The 20691-nt window shown below is 36.7% G+C and overlaps 1 protein-coding gene across 1 annotated transcript in view; it reads right to left on the bottom strand.

The window, feature by feature from the left end:
- The window catches only part of LOC148941231 (golgin-45), a 53400-nt gene that overhangs the window by 8605 nt on the left and 24104 nt on the right, over positions 1-20691 (bottom strand). The window contains exons 3-5 of the mRNA XM_089104073.1: positions 17137-17336; positions 11502-11630; positions 9083-9293 (exon numbers count right to left, since the gene is read on the bottom strand). Of these exons, the coding sequence (XP_088960199.1) occupies positions 9083-9293; positions 11502-11630; positions 17137-17336 (540 nt within the window). The remainder of the gene's footprint in view (positions 1-9082; positions 9294-11501; positions 11631-17136; positions 17337-20691) is intronic.

Genomic DNA, 20691 nt, shown 5'->3' with positions numbered 1-20691 from the left:
TTGAACTTAACTTATATCGAAATACAAAATACAAAATATTCGGAGTGTCTTTGTTTTATTGTATTCATTGTTATATATGTAATTGTTTGTTTTATTGTATTTATTCACTGCTTTATCAAAATTAAAACCCGTTTTTCTTGCTTAATTTTTCGTAAATGGAAAAGCAGTGTGGTCTAATATTCACACTCCAATTTGTATTTATATAAGACTTTCAATTTTCAACGTTCGCTACCGTAATTAAAAGTTATAAATGGAAGTGCAGGTCTAAGGAATTATTCATATTGTGTTTTTTTTTATTAACTGTTTCTTTGTTTAAATAAATACATTTTAGGGTAAGGTATACAAAATAACTCTGTTATGTTGCCTTATAAAAATCTGACATAAATCTGACATCACCAATCAATACAACCATGTTTGTTTAAATATTTTGTCTTCATTGAAGTTTCTTTGGCCCTCCCTACCCGCACTTTAATTTTCAAGTGGATTGACGTAACAAAAAATTGAACTTATGGTGCTACGAATTGATACAACTAGTTTTTCCTCATATTCATTGTCATCCCCTTGTTCCAGTGTGCTTACCCTGAAATTTTCAATCCAATTGGACGGAAACGATATTCTGCCCGTTTTAGATTTCGCAAACCGATACAACCTTTTTTTTTCAAAATATTTTCGCCTCTTATGCTCGTTTTGTCCAATACCCAGTATGTTGCAACCCAGTATGTTGCAACCCAGTATGTTGCAACCCGTTTTGACCCAGTATGTTGCAAGCAGACCAGAGATAACACAAATTTGGGCCTATTTTGGTCGTCAGAAACAACACAACCAATTCTCTTTCAATATATCTTTTTTTTGTCTTCCTTGGTGTGTCATCAACCCCAGTTGTGACGTGATCTTGTGACGTCATCTGTGGCTTCAACTTGCTGTGTCTACATTCCCTGTAAGTTCAGAGCCACTCTGATTTTTTTTTCCCCTTGGGATAATCTTGCGTTACGAATTGATGCAGCCAATTTTTTTTTATTGACACTCTTGTCTTCATTCACTGAACCAAGGGAATCTCCCGGGGTCCAGTCTAGATGCCTTAATGGATTCAGCTGATTAGAAACAATACAATGTTTAGACAACTTCTAGGTGTCACAGATCAACAGAACCACATTTCAAAAAGTCAAATCTGGCCCTGTCTACATGCACTGTAAGTTCCAGGCTAATCAGAGACGAAAACAATTTTGAGTGTTACAAATCAATGCAACCAAAATTAGTTTTAATTTTTATTTCTGTATAAGGATCAGGAACTTATGAATGTAATTTCCAAGTCGATTAAAGACACAAAACTTGTGGCTTCGTTTTTGGGCATCACGAATCTTTACGCTCTTGATCTGCGATAAAAAAAAAAATATTCCTGTGACTTCTTTTGGCGCTGGCTAAAAATATTACGAGTCCCAACCATATATGCATTAATTTGAATATTAATATATCAATCTTATATATTAATACGTATCGTCCTGACTGAGCAGAAAAAAAAAACGTTGGGCCTATTTTCGGGCAAAACGAAATTATCTTTTAATTCTAAGCTAGATTTCTAATTCAATACAATTCTTCCAATCTCTAATTTGTATTCTATTTTTTAATTTACAATCCATTTTTAAGTTTCAGTTAGAAATAATTTCCATATGGACATTTTTTAGTTCATCCCGACTGTTTATTTTTTTTTCAGGAATTTTTTGATATCAGATCTAAAAAGAATAAACATGAAGTTGAAAAAGAGGTTGCAATTAAAATGAAATATTGATGTAAAAACAATTATAGTTAAATTTTTTAGGGACATAGATTTTCATAAAAGGCGGGTTTTCGCTTTTTCCCTGTGCTAGAAAGTTTCCAAGACGGTACTAAAACCCATCCCTTTAGAGCTCTCCAACTCATGGATATAATACTAGAGCCGTTAGGGGGTTTTAAACCCCCCCCCTCGAAATGTTTGTCCAATTCGTAAAAAAGTAACAAAAATTGAATACAAAACAAATTTGTTATGCGTTTTCTTAGGTATTTTGCGTACCCCCCCCCCCTGAAAAAATCCTTTTGTGCCCTATCCCCCCCACCAGAAAAAAACTGATACAAGGCTCCTTAGACGTATGGCAATATCCAACTTACAAAAAAATGAAGGGGCCCGATTGGATATTTTGTGCGGCCCTCTCTATATATTGTTATTTTCTGTTGCCTTGCTTTAGCTACTAAATTTGATACAAAAGATATATATAAATTATACGGTAAGTGCCGGTATCAGCTACAACGATAAAGTCCCCAGCACCAAGCTTCTCCAAAGTCTCAAGGTAAAACGCACCATAATGAAACCGCAACAACTTACATAGCTGAGAGACGCCCAACGCATGGAAAGTCCTCATCTTCCAAAGAGCACCCTCCCCGTCTACGAGGTAGAAAGACAACTTTTAGTTGATCAACTTGCTGCATATTCTCTGTCAGCAAAGGATACAAGTTCACACAGAAGTTTTATCAACAGTCTGGTGAAAGAAGAGGCCACAAAATGACCCTCGAAGACAGATGGGACTTCAATCAAGTACACATTTAAGCCATTTGCTACTATTGCCTAGTAGACAGTAGATCGCTAGATAGTAGATAGTAGACCGGTCGCTTTTTCAAGCATCTTTTTGCTTTAGTGCGACTTGTTGTCATACTGATTTTTTTTGTATTAATAAACATATCTGAATCTGAAAATCTGAATCTGAGATAGCCGAGTCCAGATAAACTCATAAAATAAAATATAAAGAAATCAACACTTCACGGGAGAAAACTACTTTGTTCTGTATTGTATGCGTTGAGCCGTCTTGTACGGTGAATTCTCTGTATTAAGCTCTGTGTTAAATTGTCTCCTGTTGGGATCACTGTGCGGTATATTGTATAATTTTGGTTTGTTTTGAGTTGGATGTAATGATGCACTCAATATATCATACGAAAAGGTTAAAACCCCCCTTAAATGAGTTTGAAAACAGCTTTCTGGGTTTACTCTTGCTGGGAGCTCATTCCGCGGGGCGAATTATCACCGAAAGAAGTTTTTTGAAACTAAAATGTGTAACTGAAAGTGCCTACAAATTTAAGGCGAAACCAGATAAAACCATTCATTATGTATTTTCAATATATTTTTCACATTCTATGGATTTTATTCATTTCAAGAATGAAATATGATTTATCTTTTCTGTAAAATTTTCTTTTAGGTAAATCTTGGGGTACTGGTGCATTATGCGGGCATCGGTGTATACTGTATCAAAGAAACCAGTCACGAAACCCGTCAAACTGCTATTTCATTAGCAGACAACGGGTGATTTGCTAGATAAATTGATGGCAAAGCGTGGTTTCTCAATATTTGGGGTTTAGGAGGGAGAAAGGTACCTATATTAGGTTAGGTTACGTATTTAATATATGCTATGCTTTACCCCCCCCCCCCACCCACCCCTCTAATGTGCAAATATATAGCCCAAATTTGTTTTTAAACTATTATATATTCATCCTATTTTATTCTATTTCATTAGCATTACCCAAACTTGACTTCTTCGCGGTGCCCGCATAATGCAACAGTACTAATCTTCGTAGCTAACTTGAATGTTTTATCTCTCTATAGTTGAATACCCGCGGAAAAAATTATTCAAACTTTTTTTTTATTTATAGGGTCATCCTAAGTTTATGGATTAACGTATTCAAGATGTGTTTTTATTTAAGAGGATTCGATACCTTGAAATCATTTTGCGAACCTCAACGTCGGCTGACCGTCTCAAAGACAAAGGGCCAATTAGCGAATTCTTTATTTTGCAAGGTTTTCAATCAAATCAGATAGCCACATAGAAAACTCCCACAGATGCCAAGTTGATCAAATGATGTTTCCTCTGATCTGATTTTAAGCGTTTTCCTAGCAGTTATGCTAAAACATTTTTAGGATATGCTCTTTCTTGAACTTCAAAAAGAAAATTCTACTCCGTTTAATAAAAAAACTAAATTCATACCTTATAATGATGTCTGAGCTCAACAAGTTTTGGCAAGACCGTCCAATCAATTCTAAACAATTATGCCACACAAACACCAAGTTTGTAATGGACGAGATTGAGTGATCCTTTAAGACAGTGATTCTCAAACTTATTTAGACACTGTACCCCCTTTTACCCACAAAAATTTTTAGGTACCTATTCTCAGTTGCTCGTACTAAGTAAACTATAGGTAAATATATAAATAAAATTACCAGTCCTAGAGTTAAAGGGTTGTTTTATTTATTTTTTTTTGTTGGCCGGACGGGTACCCCTAAAAGTTTTTTCGGAATTTTAACATATAAAGAGGAACTTTCCCTCCATTTGGTGATTTTCCCACCATTTGTCTAGGGATTTTTATTTTTCTCAGGCCAATGACAACCTTGCTATTCAATAGTAAAATATGATAAAGTGTTAAGCACTTATTGATAGTGTAATTTATCGTATGATCCGTTTTTACGACATCCTTCATTGTACCAGGCAGTAGTGTTGGAAGATATATTGATTAATCGATATATCGATATTTTTATTTTCGATATTCGATATATCGATATCAATATTTCGGATCAGTTTTTTGCTATCTCATGGATTTGCCGAAGTTCATTAACGCAAATGATAAATAAAGAGTATTTTGCATAATTTTTTTTTCAAATTCAAACAATAAAAATAAACTTCGATTACGTAAATGGATATAATAAAAACCTAGATTCGGAATTATTCGGGCTCAGGAAAAGAGAAAAATAAGCTATTCATAAACAGCAGCATGTCAATGTTTTTCCCTGAGAATCGGTTCCGCCATTCATGATTATCTGTACAGCCATGGAAAACATTCTTTCAGAAGGGACACTTGTAGCAGGCACAGGAATGAATTTCATCGCAAATTCGTACGATATTTTTGGGACTCCATAGCTCGATACCTTTACAACTTGAGTGGACAAGTTTCTCTTGAAACTACTTGCTCCCTATTGAAAGTTTGCAGACCCATGATATATTCGGCTGCTATCGAAGCATGTCCTGCATTGACTATAAAGAATTCATCGTGTAAACACCTCAAACTGGCTTGATTCGGATATGACTGCATCGCAGGGACTGTGATGTTACTTGTTTCTTCTGATCGAGATTCAGCAGCCAGCAATGCCAAATCTATCTCGTTTGCAATTTTGCTCTCAACTTGTAGAAGATCGTCAGGTGAAGCATACTCCTCAGCCACATCTCAAATCTACCTGAACAAGGAGGCGTCTCAAAATCTTAGACAAAGGCAGGACTTTCGAGATGGAGGATAGCTTTTAGAAGAGAGCTCAATAGCTGCCTCTTCAAAGGGTGTAAGCATCGCAATCACGTTTGAATAACACCCCACTCACTATCAGTGAGTATGAGGTCCACTTTACTGAGAAGCGCAAGCGAGCTTGTTACCGACTCTTTCAAATCTTATAGACTACGCAACATAGTGAGAAACGAGTTCCATCTAGTGGTCACATCAGGTTTTAGTTTTTTTGGTGAAAACATTGTCAATAGAGATTTGAAACTGGCGCAATTTGCCGGTAGCTACAACACATCGTCTGAACAATCTGACAATATTTCTAGCCTTTTGGACGAGAGGCAACAGTTCAGCAGTATCATTAATAGCACCCCCACGTCAAATTTAGAGTATGTGCGAAGCACGAAACATGTGTCCCTCCTGTATCTACGTGGGATGCAGCATCCTTTACGGCCCGAACTACATTTGCTCCATTATCAGTTACTACAGCAACAACGTTTTCCTTGATCCCCACTCAGTGGCAATTTTCATAAGCTGAACCTTAATAGCATCAGCAGTACATAGATTTTTTTTCAGACTGAGAAAATTCACCCTATCTGTTCGGCTAGTTTATCTTTGATAACATTCAAAATCCGAACTTTTCGTTATAACATCAATTGAACTTTTCATTCTCAATTGGTAATAATTCACACGTATCTGACTCGGGAGCCGAAAGTGAATTCTTGCAACAAAGATGATAGGTTAACATGTAAGTCATGAAATCAATTATGGGTGGAAAAGTTCAAACCTGCAAAGAATCTCGAAGATGTATGCTGAAAATTTGCAGAATTTTCATGTGGTAGATATTCCGCGGGGAGTATAGGAGGTTAAAGACCCCTAAAAAATGTGGGTTTCGATAGGATGTTTCGGTATTCGATATCGATATTTGTCCGATATATCGAATTATCAACATCGATATCAAATATCGCCCAACACTACCAGGCAGTTAAAAACTTGGGATCTAATATTCAAGACCGTATCGAGGATAACAACCCCCCCCCCCCGGAAAAATCCCAGATACGACCCTGATGATATTTCATTAGTCAGTTTCTTTGTTACCAGGGATTTTTTTTCGTGGCAGAAACTTTTTTATTTATGTAATAAAACAAAGAATTTGCATACTTTCTAGATGACTTCATCGCGTTTCCTCCAGTGTTTACAGAAGAATAAATTGTATATTTTAATTATTATAGTCATGTTTTTTAATGACAAAGTTAAATAAAGTCCTGTCTATTAATATTCTTACAAAAAAAATATAATATTCAGTTGGAACACTGCCGAATTAAATAATTGTATGATTGTTCATGCAACACCATTGTTGCACGGCTGTGGGTTTACCAGAGAGTTAAAAAGAAAAATCTTGGTGCAAAATTTTAAAAGATTTGTCATATTCAGCTTAGTCAATGTCTTATGCAGATGTTATCAATGATCGTTGTTTGCCCCAAAGACATGTGTCGGTGTGAAATTTGCGGCCAAAACACTCCGTACAAAATTGTTTGAAAGAGCCGTGTTCGGCCACAACAATACTTTCCCTCCTTCCCCCCTCCCACAAAGAGAAAATACACAAGCTTGTCAATGAAGAATTATACTCAAGACAGTCTATAGCCCTAACCGTGCGCCACATATAATTAGTTACACCAATTTAGACACGTTCGACGTTGAACACGGGTTAGTAGGAAATTTGCAGGTAAAATACTCCGTACAAAATTGTTTGAAAGAGCAGTGTTCGGCCACAACAATACTTCCCTCCTTCCCCCCTCCCACAAAGAGAAAATACACAAGCTTGTCAATGAAGAATTATACTCAAGACAGTCTATAGCCCTAACCGTGCGCCACATATAATTAGTTACACCAATTTAGACACGTTCGACATTGAACACGGGTTAGTAGGAAATTTGCAGGCAAAATACTCCGTACAAAACTATTTGAAAGGGTCGCGATCGGCCACAACAATGCTCCTCCCTACCCCACCCAACACAAAGAGAAACTACACGAACATGCCGATGTAACGTTATACTCGAGCCTGTCTATAGCCCTGATGTTGCCCTATATTAGTTACCCTACACTGGTACCATACATGTCCCATATATCGTTAATTACACTATGTTAGACATTGGACACGAGTTAGTATAAAATTTGCGGTCATACCCCCGTACACAATTCCTTGAAAGAGGCATGTTCCACCACAACAAAGCTCCAGATATTTTTTAATTTCGAACCAAGAGTTCAAATTAAGCACTCACACTCCTATTAAGCGAGAAACATTCTCCATATGTGTTTGTTACATAAAGTCAAGATGTCTTGATTAGGTATATTGTTACATAGGGTCTAGGCGTTCCCCCCCCCCCTCCATTTTCCCCACACGCATCCGATCAAAACTTTGAGATAGCCATTTTGTTTAAAATAGTCAAAATGTCAAATAACCATGCCTCCGGGTTCAACAACCCTCCTTCCAGCCCCTGGGGCAAGGGCTGTAAGTTATGCAAGCTGCCCATTGTTGAGATATAAAGCTTTTATGGGAAGGGTGGTTGAATAAACTTTGGAGGGGAGCAGATGCCTCAAAGGGTGCATTTTAATGCAATAACATCCTAACTCTTATTGAGCCTTCAGGCAAATACTGAATTATTTCTAAAGCAGGCGCGGGGGGGAGGGATGGAGTTAGAAAGTGATATTTAATCCGTCTTGATTTCTGGGTATATTTCTGGTCTACGCTATTATTATGAAAGCAAAGAGTAGCATTTCCCCCCGAAATTAGCAGAATCCGCGGGGGGGGGGGGGGGGTCCGGGGAAACTTTCCGTGGGAGCGATTTTCAGCGGGGTGGAATTTTCCGGGGGAGGGACTCCAGCTCCAATTTTACATAATACTCGTACATATTTACAGGATACCTTATCGATCGATTTGTATAACTTACATCGATTTATAGCTAATATAAAATTACATTTTGTATGTAACGATAAAACGGTTCTAAATAAAATAAAATAATAATAATCGAGCTTTACTCGAGTTTGAAAACAGAGACCGAGTAAGACTCGAGTTAATTTTTTAGAAACCCTAAAACACACTATGCCAATACGTAAAAGGCAAAAAAACACTAACGTTAAGTGCGAGTTGTTCTCCATTTGTGCTCGCACAAGGACTAGTTGCAGTCATGAGTCAAGCACAAAAATAAGTCATGAATCAAGCACTTGAAAAGGCATATTTTTACACAATACACGTACAAATTTAAAGGATACTTTATATCGACCGATTTACACCTTACCTCGAATTACATCTTATATAAAATTACATTTTATATTTAACCATAATACAGTAAAAAAAAATCTCTAAGTTTTACTCGGACTTGAAAACAAAGAACAAGTAAGACTCGAGTTGAACTTTTCAAGTATTTTAGAAACCCAATACAAACTATGCCGATATGTAAAAGCTATAAATAATATTCGAAACCGAAAATGCCAACATTTAAGGAGCACTCACACTAACCGCGAGTCGTTCTCCATTTGTGTTTGGACAAGAATTACTCATAGTTAAGACCCTTTTGAAAATTCTTACAAAATATACGTATATATTTATAGGATACCTATATATCTTACACAAAATCACAATTTAAATGCAACCATAATAGGGTTCTAAAAAAAACACGAGTTTCATTTGAGTTTCAAATTAGAGACCGAGTGAGACTCGGGTTGAATTTTCTTAATTTTCTAGAAAACCTAATGCATTCTATACCAAAAATCGTCAGAGTTGAATAAAAAAAGAGCTCACATTAAGCGCGAGTCGTTCTCCATTTGTGTTTGGACAAGGGTTGCTCACAGTTAAGATCTCTTGAAAAGGTATATTCTTACATCCAAGTTTCTCCCCCAAAATATCAGACGCTTCCACATTGGCTCTGGATATGTCCATTACATTATTCGTTCGAAGACTAATCGTGCAATTCGAATTGGGAACGAATGCTTTCAATAAATTCGATAGGTTTCTAGGAAAAATGAGACTATGTATCAGATCAATCAAAAATAATAACAAATTTTAAAGAATTTAGAGTCTATAATGTCTATAGAGTCTATAAGTCTATAATGTTATTCCTACGAGAATAATTGTACAATTTGAATTGGGAACGAAAGCATTCAATAAGTTCCATCGGTTTCTCAAAAAAGGGACTATTTATCACAGCAATCATAAACAATAACAAATTTTAAAAAAAATTAGAAATTTTTTTGCAAGGGGACCAATCAGCAGGAAGACAATTCGAATTGGGACCGAATACATTCAATAAGTTTGATAGATTTCTTGAGAAAAAAGGGAGTATTTATCACAGCCATAAAAAATAGTAAAAAAATTTGAAGAATTTAGATATGTCCATTTTATTCTTTCGCCCCCCACCCTCCGAAAAAATAGCCCTCCAAAGAATATCCTGGATACGGCCCTAATCAAAGTATTAAAAAGATAATAATAATAATAATAATAATAAAAAGTAATAAAAATAATAAAGTAATAAAAAAAAAATTTAATGAAATTTTTAGAGACAGGGGGAATAAGTTTCTAAAACTGGGGACTTTTTATCAAAGTAACCAGAAATAATAATGAACTCCAAAAAATTTGGTGAAAACTTTAGAGGCGAGCGGAAAACTCTATAAAATGATATCCATCGCTGAAAATGTGGCAAACACAACTGAGGCCAGTATACAGTTCGGCTGCAGTGATTCAAAAAGCTGTATGTTTCAAATCACAAATTCGAAAGAAAAAAAAATGTGATTTCGGTTCTTAGCGACGAACAGCTGTTCCATACATGGAAACCAGACTTCTAGCTTTCAAGATACGACAAAAAAAAAGCTCAAGATACAAACTATTTCTAAATTTTAGAAAATTAGATATAACACACTTTTGAAAAAACGAAGTGCCTCTATAGCAACAGTGCTTATACAGCCTTTATGGCAATTATCTCGGAAGCGTCAAAATGTCAGATACGACCTTTGCCCGTGACAGTGGCGATATTTTTTTTTATTGGCCGTGAAATTCTCCGTTAGAAGGACACCAGGGAACCTCACATATATCATTTTCTTTTAGTACAGTATTTACTCTTTCTACTTTCATGGTTAAAAAAATCAAAATAGTAGAAAATGTTAATGCTCATAATGTCTCCCTTAGAACCGGTCTCTAGTATGTTGAACTGTCACGTTTCTTCTTATATTAATTAAAAAAAACTTTTTTTCCACAAGACACGTTTTTAAAGTCAAATAATCTTCCAAGCGTAAAACTACCACAAATCAGTATCAATAAATAAATAAAACTATCTTTTTGGACCGTTCTCATTTTGCAAGCCATCTCGTCAGGTCATTTTAAGATTTTTATGGTGCCCTCATTTCTTTTTTCATTCTTTTTTAAAGTAAATTTGTCAATTTGGTCAATTATTGGCACCCTTGTCACATTTCCCCCCCCGCCCAAGATTCTGCTTATTGGCACTCTTGTCACGTTGCCCCCCCCCAATAAAGAAATGAAACTTAAGAAGAGATAACCCTCATTACTGAGGATACGTCCACGTGACAGCAAAAAGTCTTTCAACTTATAAGAACCAGGAAGAGCTGATAGAGCTCGTGTCCTGCTGCAAATGCAAGAACAAAAGTACAGCTGAAGAGTCTGTATTTTGATAATTTTCCTTTTGCCTCTGTCATCTCGCATCTCTCATTTTACCTTTGTCATTCCGTCTTTCACCTCTGCCATTTTCTTTACATGCGGCATCTCGTCTTTTGAACATAGAACCATGATTGCAATATAATCATTTTATTCAGCTCTATCTCTTTGGAAAAGTTAACAACGGCAATCAAGGCCTTATTGTTGATGAAAACTAAAAGAAAATTTAATTTAAGAATAGACGCTTCCATGAAAAGAAATGGCTTTCTGAAGTGACTAGACATGAGAGGCGTATAATGGACTATTATCATCTCCACCATAGAGTGAACAAAAATAATTATTAAACTGGAAATAGCACTTTTCAATTTTCCTGTATTTTGTAATTTAGAGGTCAAAGGGGGTTGAGCCCTTCTACTTATAATTTCCTTTTTGTTCAAATGCTCTTTTTTCAGGGAAAGAGAAAAAGAAGCCGAAAGAGGTGGGATATAAGAGTGGAAGCAGGAAAAAAAGATGGGCAATTATCTTTTTTATATAAATAATTAAGATTCTCACTTACTTATTTGTACCCAATACCATCTGTCTCGTTTTATCATGTTCATCAACCAAAAGCTTGATGCAGTTTTGTAGCTGATCGCATCTTTGAGCAAGAGCCTTTTTCCATTGTCTAAGCTCATCAACTAAAACGCTAGAAAAAAGGATAGAATTTTTCTCTATTTGTCAAAACGCTAGAAAAAAGGACATACATTTTTTCTCTTTTTGCCAAAACGCTTGAAAAAGAGTATATAATTTTTTTTTTTTAAAAACGGAAGAAAAAAAGGAAAGAATGTTTCTCTATTTATCAAAACGCTTGAAAAAAAGGACATTTTTTTTTCTATTTGTCAAAACGCTAGAAAAAAAGGATAAAATTATTCTCTATTTATCAAAACGCCAGGAAAAAAGGGTAATTTTTTTTCTCTATTTGTCCAAATGCTCGAAAAAAAAAATAAAATTTTTTCTTTATTTGTCAAAACGCTGGAAAAAAAGGATAAAAATTTTCCATTTGAATTCCCCCCCCCCCCGTCACTGTCAAAATTGCACGCTTATTCCTAATTTTAAGCTCCAATAAAGGGAATATAGAAGGTAAATCCTCCTCCATTTTAATCTGGAGGACCTCCCACAATTTTGTTTTTTTAGCTTAAAAATGTATTAACGGGGCTTAAGTGGGGTGACCCCCCCCCCTCCGCCGGAGCTGCTAAATGCAAATCTAGTTTGTATATAAGAAAAAGTAACAGCATTAACATTTCTGGGTATAGCTAGCATTTCTCGTTTAAGTAACATCAAAAGTGAAAGAACAATTTTGGTTACGTAGAATGCAACAACAACTATAGTTTAACAACAACAACAACAACAAAATTAAACAACAACTATAGTTAAGTAATTATTACAAGGTTAGGAACTTCTCTTTAGAGTTAAACTTGAAATTACCTTTTCGTTTTATTTATTAGTATTGAATCAAAGCCTTGCGCTAATAGTAGTAGATTAGTGTAGGCGATGACAGTCACGCCAATTAGGGAGGGAGTGAGAGAGATTTGTTTAGATTTAAAGAATACTTTTATTCAGGTATTTTCATTAAATTAAAAAAGAAAAGAAAATGGAAACAACAAAATTACCCTTCTTAGATCTTGAAAATACCCCCCCCCCCCCAGTCACCCCCTACTGTCCGTGAAATGACACCGCTGGCAATGATGGGGGCCTGTCACTCAAGGAAAGTTTTCTCAAAGGTCTGAGTTTTATTATAAAAACAAATATCGAAAGAAACGACCAGGAACCAAGGAGTTATCCACTCTTAAGAATCATGTATACCATGTGGCTCGTGACATGGGGTGTATTTACAAGTGGCGCGGAGAGTGACACACGTGGTCGAACAAGTGGTGTTCTAAGATGTACAACAGATGGCGGAGAGTGGAAAATCCCTCGCAAAGCATAATTTCCATTCATGGTCAAATCATAAAAAAAGAACACTTTTAGGGAACTATTTTTCAAGTTTTAAGGTAGAAAAGTGTTTTTTGGACTAGTGACGGGTTTCACTTAATTAAGGACTGTGGCAAATCGCCCTTAGTCGGCTTTTCAATGACAATCTGGATTAAGAATTGATAATCTAGCTCAACGCCTCTATACGTGAAAAGACAAAGCAGCCGCTCGTGATCGATAGAATTGTGACTAACTGATGGTGATATTGGGGTCACATGGTGCGGATGGGTGAGGACCACCTACCCCACGATGTGTGGTGTTGGGTTCCTTCTGGCATCAGAAGACAACACTGGAAAAATGCCTTGAGAAGGATGCTGCGCTTTTGAGATCGTCGCTCGAAGAACTTTGGTCAAAAGCACAAGAGAGATCGTCATGGAGAGGCACCGTTGTCGCCTTATGCGCCAGCCAGCGTGGGAAGACCGACGTAACTAAGTAAGACTGTAAAAAAATCGTTCTAGTGACTATCTTGACCAATAAAATTTAGGCTTTTAAGTACACAAGTCGCTAACCCATCGCCCCTGAAGATGAACATGGTCTAACAACATATTATTGCTTACCCATCCAGTGGTACCAATTGGGGGAGGGGGTAAGGACAGGAGAAGGAGCATTTGCCGTCTAGGTTTTTTGACACCCCCTTTAAGAAAATTAAATAAAAAAAACAAGTTTTTTAAACTGAAAGTAAGGAGCGACATTAAAATTTAAAACGAACAGAAATTATTCCGTATATGAAAGGGGATGTCCCCTCCTCAACGCCTCGCTCTTTACGCTAAAGTTTTTTATTGTTTTAAAAAATAAATTTGTGAGACAGAGTCAAACTTTAGCGTAAAGAGCGAGGCGCTGAGGAGGGGACAGCCCCTTTCATATACGGAATAATTTCTGTTCGTTTTAAGTTTTAATGTCGCTCCTTACTTTCAGTTTAAAAAACTTGTTTTTTTATTTAATTTCTGATTGTTTTTTAGTTAATGCAGCTTTTATTTTGGCTTGCCGTCATTGAATAAGTAAACAAAATTTGCATAAAAATTTTGACTTTTCTTTTGCTAAATGGCTGTCTCTAAATTTGGTTCTGACGTAATTTACAAATTAACTTACGTAACGAACTTCTATATTCGTATATTTTGCTTCTGGCAAAAAATACAAAGTTGCAGATTTTTACAGATATGAGCTTGAAACCTATGTTATAGGGTTTTCTGATACGCTGAATCTGACGGTGTGATTTTCATTAAAAATTTTTCACTTTTAGGGGATGTTTCCCCCTCTTTAAAAAATCAGGTGAGTTTTCTGAGGCTCGTAGCCTTTGATGAGTAATACTAAACTTAATAAAATTCATATATTTAGAATCAGCATTATGAGCCCATTCTTTTGATACATTTATTGACCTCAAAGTTCTGTTTTTAAAAGTTTCGCTTACTATTGAGCCCTATCGATTGTTTTTTTTTATTGTTTTTTTTATTACGTATATGTTATTACGTATATGATGGGGTTCTCCCCTTAGTCAATACCACGCTCATTACGTTAAAAGTTAAAAAAATTTTAATTCCCAAACCCCTGAATCACAAAGGCCGTTTAATTTGAATAGATAGCTCTTTTGAAAGCACTAAAAAAAAACTATAGCGTAAAGAGCGAAGTATAAACTTGGGGGAGACCCCCCTCATATACGTAATAATTTATGTTCATTTTAAGTTCTAATGTTGCTTCTTACTTTCAGTTGAAAGTACTTGTTTTTTTTTAATTTAATTTCTGATCGTTTTTTAAATAATGCTTGGAAATCCGGCGCCCCATTCATAGAAATGTCCCTTACCCCGAAGAAACAGCCTCCACGGAAATATTCTCACAAGTAAACTTATCCTCCTGCCCCCCTCCCACCAGAAAAAACATTCTTCCTTAAATTGTCTTTATACTTCACCACAACCAAAACAATATGTAATCAATGGGCAAAGCTCATAACTTGCAGCCCTTCCCATGGGAACTGTGGGTGATTAAGTCATCGTAAAATACATATTTATTAGATTTTCGACTATGCTAAACACAATGGCTATCTCAAAATTTTAATTGGGTGACTTTGAGAAAAAAATGACCGTGGGAGGGGGCCTAGTTGGCCTCCATTTTTTTTGGTCACTTAAAAAGGGAGCCAGAACTTTTAATTTCCATTCAAATGAACCCTCTTACGAAATTCTAGGGCCACTGGGTCAACAAGATTACCCCTGGAAAAAAAAACAACAAACAAATAAACACGCACCCGTGATCTTTCTTCTGGCAAAAAATGCAAAATTCCACATTTTTGTAGATAGGAGCTTGAAACCTCTGCAGTAGGGTTATCTGATACGCTGAATATGATGGTGGGAATTTCATTAAGGTTCTATCCCTTTTAGGGGGTCTTTCCCCCTTTTTTCGAAAATCAGCCAAATTTTCTCAGGCACGTAACTTTTGATGGGTAAGATTAAACTTGCTGAAACTTATATTTTTGAAATCAGAATTAAAATCTGATTCTTTTGATGTACCTATTGGTACCAAAATTCCGTTTTTTAGAGTTTCGGTTACCATTGAGCCGGGTCGCTCCTTACTTACAGTTCGTTACCACGAACTGTTTGATAATATATATTTGGCACAAATGGGCACTTGTAATTTGTGTGGAAAAATTCTCAAAGCATGATGTATTATATCCTTGTAAAAAAATGAAACTATAACTTTTATTAGTTCTTGTTCTTAAAAATCCCCTCTGAGGTATTTGAAATTATTGTGAATTTACAGATAGGCATAGTCATAATGTTAAAGGGACGGAGCCTTTTTTTTTTACCAAGGATCACCACTCCTCAAGTTCTTGCAAAAGGTAGGTTTGAACTATAGTTCTCGTAGTTTCCGAACACAATATTCTTCACTGTGTTGTCAAACATCAAACAGTTCGTGGTAACGAACTGTAAGTAAGGAGCGACCCGGCTAAAATTTACCAAAATTTAACCAAAAAATTAAAATGGACTAATTTACTGAATTAACTAAAAATCAAATAAAATAAAACAAATAAATTAATAAACTAATTCTAAATAAAATTAAATTGAATTAACTAAAAATTAAGAATTAAAAAAAATAGCTAAAAATTTACTGTTTTGAAGGATTTTTTTTACCTCTGCAGAATTATATCTGTTGAAGAAAGTGTTGCGAGAGTCATATCTGGCAGTTGCTTGAATACTATTACTAGGGGGTCTATTTTTCCAACTTTGTTTTCTTAAACATAGGGAGATAGCATTAACCTAGGGGGCAAATGCTCCTCTCCCTGCCCCAGTCCGCTCCCAATTGGGAGCTGTCCCCTAGATTTCTAAAAAAAATACATTTTTTTTTTTGGTATTTTCGTTAACGAATACCCTTTATTGGTATTTTTGCTGAATAGCTAAAAAAATACAAAATTTCGCACCCCCCCAAAGATTTTGAAAAATAAATTTTGTCCCCTTCCCCCCCCCCTCCCAAAAATTTTAGTGCAATGACACTATATACTGGGCATGATTATGGTATGCTAGCCGATTGTTAATTCCATATTCTGTCCCTGTCTCAAAAGTAGGGTAGAGCCAGGAGGGTAAGAGGAGAATAGGGACAGGAGGGAGAGAGGAGAATAGAGGCAGTGGGAGGAGGGGACAGGCAGAGGTAGGAGCCTTTGCCCCCCCCCCAGATTTCAATAAATACCTCTTTTTGTATTTTCATTGACGAATACCCTTTTTTGGTATTTTCATTGAAAAACTACAAAAAGCAAAATTCCTCCCTCCCCTTGGTTTCGAAAAATAGATATGCCCCTCTCAACCAAAAAATCAGTGCAATGCCCCTATGTACCCATCAGTATACAGTGCCATTACAGATCTGTCTCGAAAGTTTTATTCGAATTTTTCCATAAATACTACAACCATGAAGTTATTAGCCTCTTAAAATATTTAAAATGGCGTGTTTCATTAAGTTCTTTTTTTTTGCACAACGATACACCGATGTCCAACGCCCATATTAAAAACATATATTCACTCATCACTGAAGGTGGCCGTGTCTTTTGTTTAAAGTTTCCGAATTCTAATTTCAAACTTTCCAACCGCCTATCTGATCCTATTACCATAAAAAATCAAACAAAAAGCTGTAGTATACTTATCAATTTCCCCCTTAAACATAACATTTAGATTATTTACCATAATAACGAAATCCAGACTTACTTAGCTGCTAAATATTTGCTTCTCCACAGGTCAGCCTGAACAGATAAACTTTCTTTAGTCTCGAAGTCGATAGTAAGCTGGTCAACATATTTTCGGATGTCGTTTGCTAATTTGACCTTATCTTCCGTGAGAAAATGCACCCTTGCTTCAATATCTTCGCCGACAGAGGCGACCAACAATTTCTTTAAATCGTTGTTTACCTAAGATAAAAGGTAAACATTTGATCAAATGTTTTGATCATTTGTTTGAACAGTATTTAGTAGATTGGGACCACTGTATATATAATTAATAGTAAGTTTACCGCAGATAATTTCTGGCTCCTCATTCTCGGTGCGAACAAACAGCTCCTCCCACTTCTTCTTGCATTAGCGCATACAAACAGCTCCTCTCATTTGATCTGCCATCGGCGGTCCAATTACCCTGGAACGCGTATTTTGGCAGAAACTTTCTCAAAATGCCTTTGAAACCAACTGGAGACTTAGAAACCTACTTTTAATCATAGACAGCGCGCTGGCGCTACCTAAGTAAAGAACGATGCGGGCACAATGTTTTTTTTTTCTCCATACCCGGACACTTCGTATCGAAGGAGTTGTCTTAGAAAGTTCGAAAAGGGCTCCATTCGATTGAAAATTGGAGTGGCTAGTGCCCTTTTTAATAGTCGAAAGTGATTGGAGGGCAACTAGCTCCCCCCCACGCCCATCATTAAAATTTTGAGATATCCATTTTGTTCAGCGTAGTTGACTTCCTGATAGAAAATTTGTTTTAGAGGATGACACTCCTCCACACCCCTTAGGACAAGGGTTGTAAGTTTTACCCTGGGGGCATACCAGGTTTTAATAGAAGGCATTGTGATAGAAACTTCAAGAAAGGTTCATTTAAAGGAAAAATCAAAGGTCTATCAACCTTTTGGGCAGTTGAAAGTTACTGAAGGACAACTAGCTCCACCCCCACGCCCATCATTCCCCCAAATATATCCAATCAAAATTTTGAGATATCCATTTTTTTCAGTGTAGCTGATTTCCAGAGGTAAAGTATTTTTTTTAGAAAGACACTCCCCTACAACCCTCGGGGCGTGGGTTTTAATCTACACACTAGGGGCAAATAAGGTTTTTTATTGAAGGCGGTGTCGAATAAACTTCAAAAATGGCTCATTCGTTTGAAAGTTCAAAGGGTTATACATTTTTTAGTAGTCAGAAATGACGGAAGGGTCATTCACCCCCCTGTTAACTAATCCTTTCCCCCCAAACACATCAACCCAAAACATGTATACATTCATTTTTTAACTATAACTGTCCATTTCGAGCCTCATGTAGCTGTTGGTAATAACCCCCTCACAGCCCTCAGGACAAGGATTGTAAATTATGCCATGGGGGCATAAAAAGTTTTTATAGAAAGCGTTGTCGTAGAAACTTCGTTGTCATAGTGCCCTTTTTAATAGTCGAAAGGTATTGGAGGGCAACTAGCCCCCCCCCCCGCCCATCATTCCCCCAAACACATCCAATCAACATTTTGTGATAGCCCTTTTGTTCAGCGTAGTTGATTTCCAGATAGAAAATATGTTTTGAGGAGGTCACTCCCCCACAACCCACAGGGCTAGGGTTGTAATCTATGCCCTGGGGGCATATAAAGTTTTTAAAGATAGAGTTGTCATAAAAACTTCAAAACAGGCTCATTTGATTGGAAATTCAAAGGGCTAGTGCCCTTTTTAATAGTTGAAAGTGATTGGACGGTAACTAACCCCCCTCTCACGTCCCCCTTTCCCCCAAACACATCCAATCAAAATTTTTGAGATAGCCATTTTGTTCAACGTAGTTTTTAGTTCAGAAAAGTAGGTCTTTGGGGATGGCAACTCCCCCAAAGCTCCCCGAACAAGGGTTGTAAGTAATGCCCTGGGGGCATATAACGTTTTTCTAGTAAGCATTGTTGCAGAAAGTTCAGAAAGGGCTCGTTCGATTAGAAATTGAAATGGCTTGTGCCCTTTTTATTAGTCGAAAGTAACTTGAAGACAACTAACCCTCTTTCAACGCCGACCATTTCCCCAAACACGTCCAATCAAAATTTTGACATTTTGTTCCATGTTGTTAAGGCTCAGACTATTATGCATTTTAGCAGGATTCTCCCCCCAAAATCTTCAGAGCGAGGGTTATAAGTTATGCCCTGGGGGCACATAAGTTTTTATTGAAATCTTTGTCGTAGAAACTTGAAAAAGTGCTCATTCGATTGGAAATTCAAAGGTCTAGTGCCCTTTTAATAGTCGAAAGTGATTTGAGGGCAACAAGCCCCCCTCTCTCGCCTACCTTTTCCTCAAGCAAATCCAATCAAAATTTTTAGATAGCCATTTTGTTCAGTGTTGTAGATTTCCAGATAGAAATTAGGTCTTTGAGGAGGACACTCCCCCACAGCCCTCAGGGCAAGGGTTTTAAGTTATGCCCTGGGGGCAAATAAGGTTTTTACTGAACGCGTAGTCGTAGAAACTTCAAGAGGGCTCATTCGATTGGAAATTGAAACGGCTAGTGCCCTTTTTAATAGTCAAAAGTGATTGGAAGGCAACTAACACCCCTTCCACGCCCACCATTTCCCCAAACATATCCAATCAAAATTTTTAGATAGCCATTTTGTTCCACACAGTTTAAAGTTCGGGAAATTATACTTTTGAGCATAACCCTTTCGCCACAGTCTCCAGGGCAAGGGTTGTAAGTTATTCCCTGGGGTAATACAAGGTTTTGATTGAAATGTTTGTCGTAGAAACTTGAAAAAAGCCTAAATCGATTGGAAATTCAAAGGGCTAGTGCCCTTTTTAACATTCGAAAGTGATTGGAGGGCAACAAACCCCCCTCTCCCACCCACCTTTTCCTCAAACACATCCAATTGAAATTTTTAGATAGCCATTTTATACAACACAGTTGAAAGTTCTGGAAATTAGGTCTTTAAGGATGACAACCCATCCCCCCCCACAACCCTCAGGGCAAGGGTTTTAAGTTATGCCCTGGGAGCATGTAAGGTTTTTATTGATATTGATGTTTTAAAAACATCCAAAAGGGCTCATTCAATTGAAAATTGAAAAGGCTATTGCCCTTTTAATAGTCGAAAGTGATTGTAGGGCAACTAACCTCCCTCTCATGCCCACTATTTCCCGGAACACATCCAATCAAAATTTTGATATATCCATTTTGTTCAACGTAGTCGAAAGTTCTGGAAATTAGGTCTTTTAGGATGATAACTCCTTCAGAGCTTTCAGTGCAAGAGTTGTAAGTTATGCCCTGGGGGGGCATATAAGGTTTATATAGAAAGTTGCTTTAGAAATTTCAAAAGGGGCTCATTTGATTGGAAATTGAAATTGCCCTTTTTAATAGTCGAAAGTGAGTGGAGATTAATTACCCCCCCCCCTCTTACGCCCACCATTTCCACAAACACATTCAATTAAAGTTTAGAGATAGCCATTTTGTTCAACGTAGTTGAAAGTTCTTGAAATTATGTATTTAATGATGACAAACCCCCCAGAGCCCCCAGGGCAAAGGTTGTAAGGTATGCCCTTGGGGTATATAAGGTTTTTAA

The sequence above is a fragment of the Artemia sp. Qi Xiang Cuo genome, chromosome 18 (genome assembly GCF_049724085.1).
Source record: "Artemia sp. Qi Xiang Cuo chromosome 18, ASM4972408v1, whole genome shotgun sequence".
Classification (NCBI taxonomy): domain Eukaryota; kingdom Metazoa; phylum Arthropoda; class Branchiopoda; order Anostraca; family Artemiidae; genus Artemia; species Artemia sp. Qi Xiang Cuo.
Note: the sequence above shows the minus strand (reverse complement) of the source record. Positions and strands in the feature narration are given on the sequence as shown.